The 8,744-nt window shown below is 36.6% G+C and overlaps 1 protein-coding gene across 1 annotated transcript; it reads left to right on the top strand.

The window, feature by feature from the left end:
- Positions 1-4,103: 4,103 nt before the first annotated feature.
- LOC107662413 (homeobox even-skipped homolog protein 1-like) lies at positions 4,104-5,858 on the top strand. The gene is made up of 3 exons (XM_016452434.1): positions 4,104-4,128; positions 4,596-4,831; positions 5,430-5,858. The coding sequence occupies exons 1-3, from the start codon at positions 4,104-4,106 to the stop codon at positions 5,856-5,858; spliced, it is 690 nt and encodes a 229-aa protein (XP_016307920.1).
- Positions 5,859-8,744: the final 2,886 nt, after the last annotated feature.

An 8,744-nucleotide genomic window follows, 5' to 3' on the forward strand; every position in this document is an offset into this window, starting at 1 on the left:
GATAAAACAGACTGTCACTGGGACAATACCCTTAAAAGATGAATATTTAGTATCTTAGATCAGTAATATGTACACTTGAAGGGACAGTTCACCCCAAAATTAAAATTCTGTCATCATTTACCCTCATGTTGTTCCAACCTATACGAGTTTCTTTCTTCTGTTGAGCACAAAATAAGGTATTTTGAAGAATGCTGGTAACCAAACAGTTGACGGTAGCCTTCCATAGTATGGAAAAAAATACTATGGAAGTCAATGGCTACCGTCAACTGAGTGATTACCAACATTCTTCAAAGTATCTTCGTTTGTGCTCAACAAAAGAAAAAACTTGGTCACACTTTAGTTAACTACGACTTTTGCCTCAATAAAGTCCTAATTTGCTGTTAGTAGTTATAAGGTAGTTGTTAAGTTCAGGTATGGGGTGGATTAAGGGATCTAAAATATTAGTACTTATAAAGCTCCTCATTTGTAAGTCGCTTTGGATAAAAGCGTCTGCTAAATGACTAAATGTAAAGTAAATGTAAAGCATTATTATGCTTTATAAGTACTAATAAACAGTAATGCTAATAAGCAACTAGATAATAGTGAGAAAAGTGTTACCAAGAACTTCTGAGTAAATGATGATACAATTTTCATTTTTGGGGGAACTAGGCTATGCCTTTAAGGCACTGCTATGAATCTTTTAGGGGTTAAATAAGGAACAAAGATGTCCTTTTGAGGGTATTTTCTGAGATTTTAAGATGATTCATGTAATCATATTTTTTCTATCTATTTCTAATCCTGAAATGTTTTTATTTCAAACAATTAGCTGAAGTGCAGGACACATTTTGATATGTGCAGTTGGGGGTGTGCATTATGTGCATAGGTTTTGCAAAGAATAATCCGTTTTGCAAAAATAATGATTAAATTATGCATAACTAACAGAATTCTGATAACCTTGTAAATGTCTTATTACTGATTTTCTAGCGTTTAAGGGACAACGGGAGCATATTGTAGAGAATACTAAACTGTAACACTATAGGCTACTTTTGAGCTGGAAGCATAATGAGCATTGCCGATACGAAACTTATGCATGCAATAGCTTATCAAAAAGCTCAAAAAGACCATTTGGATCATTGTGGAATTATTTAAACATAAATATTTAATAAACAAATTGCATTCAAACATGTACATAACACGTATTATGATTATTATTATTGACAACTTTATCCTGCTCCTTGTGTAGAGTTTAAATTTCAGTTAAAATCAGACACAACTGAACCAGCGCATCACGACCTTTACTTGAACAGCCAGGTGTGCTGGAGCAGAAAAACTATAATGTGCAAATCACCAGAATTGAGTTTTCTTGCGTATACGTTAAAATTCCACGTGAACGCAAAGACTTGTGGATCACTGTATATCTGCATTATGCATGCAGCCTAATGAGAGTTCATATCTCTCTAGCGGTTAAACTGGCAGGTGATGCTATGAGTCCTGATATAGGAATATGAACATGCCACTTTGTACTATCTATAAAATAACATCCATGCTGTATGTGAAACGTTAAACTTTGGAACAATAAACCCTTTTCAAGAACCGTCTCAAAGTAAATTATGCTTTTTGGACGAAGAATTCAGCATCAGAGCAAACTGCTGTACAATTTTTTTTTTTAAAGTACACTTGAGTCCAGCGCTAACAGTCCGTTAACTCTTTGTTCAGGTGCACCTATGTGTACTACAGTACAGATAGTATAAAGTGTGGCTGTATTGCTGCGCAAAGCGAATAGCCTTGAATTAAACCTCTAAAGGAAGAAGATGAAGAGGAAGATCAGGGAAAGCAAAAGGACCAGATTGCAGAGCAAAGGCATGTGACATATCTTCAAATATCTTTAGTTTTTCTTATGCATATAAGAAGAAGAAGAAGAACACATTTTAATTAAATTACTTTTGCCCTTCATTGTACAGCCAAGTAGATCAAGACAAGACATTTACTTTCAATATTTCGAATAACTGATCGCTTATTTAAATAAACGTATTAAAGTAGACATCTAAACATTTGATGGACTTTCATAATTGAATGTATTTTCTACAGTGAAGGTCAGAAAAAATAGCACTAATATATTATACTATAGGCCTACAGTCGAAATTTACTGTATAAACTAAAAATAAAGTATTTTCAAAACAATACCAAAAACACAAAAACAGCTAAAAAGAATCGTAGGTCTCTTTTTGTATGTAGCTACTATGAACAAAAGTACAAATTAATAGGGGAACAAATAAACAGAGTTTGAAATAATGCAGTGTCTGCTGAGATTATGTAGATTACTGCAGTTTTATGCGAAGCACCCAGATGGACACGCCCACGAACAGTGCATTTCTTGGTCATTGTGTAGGCCTACTGATCAGTAACAGAGACTTCTTTCTCAACAGTTATCGATACAGATAATATGAAGTTAAGTCAGCCAAACTGAGTATTCTAAAGTTTTTAAAGTGGCACACACACATAGGTTTGTCCGTTCATGTAAGGGCAATTTCTGTCACCTCTACGCGATATCTGCGCCAGTCTCCAGCCAGATACAGGCTACAGCCCTGGTGGAGCCTTTCCCTTAACTGACAAGTGATCAAAGTACTGGTGTATAACAATACAACAGTCAGTTTGATATCAGGCTAAACTGAAGCGCCACGGATGAAGCATATGTTTAAGAGACGGTCTGAATACGGGACAGGGGCATATGTCACAGTCTGCGTCACTGGGAAAGAGAAACCAACTAAATAAATATAAAATGTTAAATAAATATGCTAAATAAATATAAATAAATGCTAAATAAATCTCAAATAGAAATGCTAAAAGCTTGAGTAATGTTAATCACAAACCTTATTCTACTCATAATCCAAAACTACTGTTCTAAAACAGGCACGGGAACACATAGGCTACTGAATTGCAAAATGCAGTAGGCCTACCTATATGTTTATAGGTTGATTTGAAATATGAAATATGAAACCTGAATCAATAAATGTAAAAAAAAAAGAAAAAAAAAAGAAAAAGGGTCTGAGTGACATATAACCTCAATTTAAGCCTATAGTGTCCAGTCAAACCACAATGGTAAATACAGAAGCCCTTAATGATCCACGTCGCGTGCAGTCACATGACATTTTATCCTGTCTGTACCTGCACTGAAGCACGTATCATTGACGTTTCTGATTAGCAGAGGGTATTAGCAAAGCCATGATAATATATCAATAAAGTACACTGAAAATATTCAGCAGGCTCGCTTACATTCACTCGCACTTGTTCGCGTTGTTGAGATAAACTTATATGTAGGCTACTGATAGATATAGGCTACTGAAGAAAGTCTCAATCTTATTTCATTATATTTGGGCCAGACAGCTCCTGTAACGATGCATTTAAAGAGATTGTTCACCTAAAAATGAAATCCATCAATTATTAATCCTCATGTCGTTGTAAAACCTGTATGAATTTCTTTCCTCTACACATGGTTCTAAACAACACTGGACTCCATTGACCCTGAACAATAGCCTACACTTTTTTTCCACACAGAAGGAGGAAATACATTTATGGAATTACATGAGCATGAGTACATTTTTTTTTTTTTTTTTTTGGGATGAGCTGTCCCTTTGAGCTTTCAGTAACATATGCTGGGGAAAATGCTTAATAGCTACTTAATAAAATATCGTCCGGCGTTTATTACATTAACCAATGCCAGAAAATTCAGTCTGGCAACGTTTTTTGTTTATTATAAAATTAGTTGATGCTCGAATATTCTGACAATTTTCCAGTTATTATTATTTTTTATATATAAATCTTTACCTTTACTCTGAAACGCTTTCATCTCTATGATAAACTGTAGACCTCTGCAATTTAGGAACATTAGGATTCTAATGATTGACTTCCAAAAATACAAACATCAAACGCCAAGAAACAATCAGGGTTGGCCTATCTCGACGGGGAAGCCACTGTGACAGTATGCAAAGGGTGGTCGATCTTAATTCTCCATAACAAAAAAGTACAAAGGCCGGTCGGAGACCAAAGACAATTTAACACCTCCCTCCGTCCGCGCGCCCCGGCGGCGCCTCAGCGGATAGAGCGCGTCTCTCATTAGTAACAAGATGGGACGACCTGAAAGATACAGAGGTGAGGGAGGAGGGGGGTGGACAGCGACTACAAAAACAACTCATCTTTCCCTTCATAAACGAACTTGGCTCGGAAGACAAGCAGTGACGAGAGATAATTCCTTTTTTGGGGAGGGCCTGGTCTGGGACTGTTTTGAGGACTATGAGAAGCTTGTAAAAATCCATTTGGGGAATATTTGGATTGCGGACGTGGATATCAACGATAAAATGCGTAAGTAGCCTGCAACATTCATACTTTAACAGTAGGCATAGGGCAGGAATTAACAAGTTTTTTTTTTTTAGAAAATGCGCCTGGTACTTGATATGTTGTCACAGTCAAGTCAAGTATACAGGCCTACTGTGCAAAATCCACATCTGTGTAGCGAGTTCATTTAGGAAATTGGGAGTTTATTGAAAACCCTGTCTTTCTGATTGTAAATGTGCTATATGCAAAGTAAACGAATGCCTAATGTGAAGTAAACCTTTCAGTAGCAGAGGGCAGGGAGTCGCCAGTGTCTGCTCATGCTGACAGTGATCAAGGAGAGGAAGAGTGCCCTCGTATTTCACTGCTGAATGGGATAGACCAGAGTCGGCGGCACCGGACTTCTTTCACGAGGGAGCAGCTGACCCGTCTTGAGCAAGAATACTGTAAAGAAAGTTACGTGTCTCGACCCAGACGATGCGAACTGGCGGCAGCGCTAAACTTGCCCGAGACCACAATAAAGGTAATTCACGATGCAGATCTTTTCATGCCACACTCAACCTCTGGCCCAACAAAAGCTTCTCAGGACCAACAGGCAGCATTTAAAGTGCATTAAAAAAGCGCTCATTTTAAAAATAAATTTGAGACTAACTTCTGTTATTCATCAGTATATATATTTTTAATTTTATTTTCATTTACACACTTAAAAATAAAGGCTTCTTTATTGGCATCAATGGTTCCACAAAGAACCTTTACCATTTCAAGAAAAGGTCATTTACAGTGAAAAGGGGTTCTTTAGATTATTAAAATGTTCTTCACACTAAGAAAAAATGGTTCTTTTAAGAACTGTTCACTGAAAGGTTCTTTGGGGAACCAAGACTGGTTCTTCTATGGCATCGCTGTGAAAACCCCCATTTGGAACCTTTATTTTTAAGAGTGTGAGGATTGTTTGTGTGTCTTGTGAGGCTATGGGTTACAGTCAACCCAAGAAACCATAAAATCAGACACCTGATCTCCATCCCTGCTGAAACTGAAAGTTTTATTGTACATCTACCATTACCTAATCCGACCAACACACTATGTCCTTTACTAAGACCATTTATCCCTCTGTTTCATTATAGGTCTGGTTCCAGAACAGGAGGATGAAGGACAAGAGGCAGCGCCACAGTCTGAGCTGGCCTAATCCACTGGACCCAAACCTGTGTGCCTTCATGGTGAGTCAAGCAGCTGCTGCACTCCCCTACCCACTGCTACCCCGCTTGCCCCTTCATCTATACTCTCATCTGGGCATGGGTAGCCTCTCAGGTTATACAAACCCCTACAGTGGCACCACAAGGCCAGTGGACACTTTGCACCTCCCTCCCTCGACCTACCCCTGGCTCAGTGGATTTCCACAGCCTGCTCTCTATTCCCCCATCCAGACAATGCACCATCCTGCAGGATGCCACTGTCCCCACTGCCTGCACTGGAGACCAGACCACCTGCTTAAACCTAGAGGGGGAGCTAGGACAGCCATGCAGCCCAAAACCTTTGGCAGTGCTTCAGGATAAAATAATAGTGGTGTCTTTGGCATGTTAAAAAGATAGTTTACCCAAAAAAGAAAATGCATTGATCATTTACACACCCTCGTGTCGTTCTAAACATGTATGACTTCCTTTCTTCTGTGGGACACAAAAGAATATATTTGGAAGATTTTTTTTGTCCGTCCTATGAAAGTTTAAGTCTGTTGTATATTTTGCATCTGTACAATTATTCAGAATCTAGATATCATTACTCATGAAGAGCTGTTTTGTTGTTTATCTTCCCATAGTATAAAAAGCAGTTTTGCGTACTTTCATAAAATACGTGATCTTTTGAAGTTTGTTCATAAACATTTTTCATCTATTGACATTTTTGGACCTGCATACTGTGGTAGATGAACTTGTGTACATATATGCTTTCCAAAAATATATATGACAAATCTGACTATTAAAAATATTTATGGAAACATTTTACTTGATGTATTTCTGCCTTTTCTTTGACAGATAAATAATAATAATAATAATAATAAGGTTGTAGAAGGACAGAAAACAATTAATGCTCTACTCATTACCATTGTCAAGCCTTTACAGCCGACACAACTCTAATAATTCACACCGACACTTTTGTCATTGTTTAACAGCAACCTGTCGACCAAACAGCACTGTAATCTTAAAGACTACTTATCAACTTACAGACACAAGGCTCCTGTCATTATACTCCATCCTAGACACAACCTGCGGAATTATGATCTTGAAAATCTAAAATCAAACAGCCTGTAACCAGACAAAACATCAACAGGTGGGCAGGAGTGTCTGAGCCTCACAGACCTTGCTCAAATAATGTCTGCAAGTGTGCATGTGAAAAGCCTGAATTAATGCATAAAATATGGCAGTGGCAGCAAAACAGATTCAAGCCACACTTAAAAATGTATGAATACATACATACAAATACAGTTAAAAAAATGTTTTAAAATGAAATCCTTTGGCTCAGAAAGCATGCATTAAATTGATCAAAATGGCAGTAAAGACATTTATAATGTTACAAAATATATATTTTTTTATTTCTTAGTGTTTTAGTCATTTCTATTTCAAATAAATGCTGATGAACCTTCTATTCATCTATTCACCAAAACCACAGTTTCCACAAAAAATAAATAAATGAATAAATAAATGAAGTTTCAACATTTATAATTTTAAGAAATGTTTCTTGAGCAGCAAATCAGCATGTTAGAATGATTAATACTAGAGTAATGGCTGCTGGCAATTCAGCCGTGCCATCATAGGAATAAATTACATTTTAAAATATATTCAAACAGAATTTTTTTTAATTTTCATAATATTTCATAATATTACTGTCTGTTTTGACTGAATAAATGCAGCGTTAGTGAAATCAAGCTCAAACATTTCAATGGTAATGTTTAAATTTACTGTAAGGCTAATGAGTTCTAGCTACTGTTGTCTATAAAATTATAACACAGTCATGGCTTTTAAGAATATCCTACTTAAAACCACATACACACAGCCAAAAGCGGACAGACAGCCCTGTTTCCAACACACCGCACTAGAAAGTTGAGAAGGTGAACAGCATTATAGCCATGGTTATGTGAATGACAGCACCTGCTGAATATCCAGGTGTGCTCCACCTGCTACAGGTGAATTCTAGTTGAAAGGGTGCTGAATCTGTGTCTCAGCGTAAATGAACCTCGTCTGGCTTGTGTCACAATAACCCTTACAAGAAAATGATCTAAATGCTGTACAATCCGATTTGTGGCTACTAATACAATTTCTGTGCTGTAAAAACTACAGGGAAAAGTGTGCTGTTTCATATGGATGAAATAGTTATTGGTATTTGTAAGGAATGTCGTAGCATTACTTTAAAATGCCTTTAACAACAAGGTATTTGTAAAATAATAAAAATTAGCCTACACAGTAAAATGTATGGGTGCATGTATACTGCTATCACATCTCCTCATGTTTAGAGGTGTAAACTCCAACACTTTGGCTGCTCAGATCATTAGAGACTAACAGTCTGCAGTACCCTTGTCTGAGTCTGACAATAACTCAATGGGTGACGTCTGCAGTAAAGCCCTGGCAATAGGTGGGAAATGACAGTAAAAAAACGACTGCTTAAAACGAATTGCGAGTGATGTGCGAGACTGTAAAGAGATTCTCCTCTATGGTGACTGTGGGAACACCGATTGAGCACACAGTAGCAGATCCTCTTTTGTCTGGAGAGCACTGCCGTGTGATTTTTACAACTTCCTGCTCTTAATACTGCCTCGGCCCTGAGGGAGCCAGAGGTGGGCAGGTTGACATGACTGCAAGTTCTCCATAAACCTTACTCTTCCTTCTTCAGTATGCAAATATAAATATAAATAAAAAATATTAAAAGTAATTCTATGTATTTAAATTGTATATATGCATTTAATAAATTCAGCCACAAATGAACACTTCTTAAAAATAATTTTATTATGATTTTTAGGAAGCTGCTTCAAAATTCAGATCAGTCTGTTCCCTGCAGTTCTCAGACAAGCATTTGCAGCAGTTTTACAGGATTCTATATTTGCAGTCAGTAAGAGTTTTTAAAAGAAATTCTTTAAAGAATGCATTAAATTGATGTGTGAATTTTACGAAAGAGTGCTATTCAATTAAATGCCGTCATTTGAACTTTCTAATCATTAATAGAATCCTAGAAAAAAGTATCACAGTTTGCACAAAAATATTAAGCAGCACAGCTATTTTCAACATTGATAATAATAAAAATGTTTCTTGAGCAGCAAAACAGAATATTAGAATGACTTCTGAAGGACACTCAAAACTGGAGTAATGAATGCTAAAAATTCAGGCTTGCCAATACAATAATAAATAAAATGTTAAAATGTATTTAAAAGTAAGTTATTTTAAAATTATAATAAC

This window comes from Sinocyclocheilus anshuiensis, unplaced genomic scaffold, assembly GCF_001515605.1.
Source record: "Sinocyclocheilus anshuiensis isolate Anshui unplaced genomic scaffold, SAMN03320099.WGS_v1.1 scaffold11, whole genome shotgun sequence".
Lineage (NCBI taxonomy): Eukaryota > Metazoa > Chordata > Actinopteri > Cypriniformes > Cyprinidae > Sinocyclocheilus > Sinocyclocheilus anshuiensis.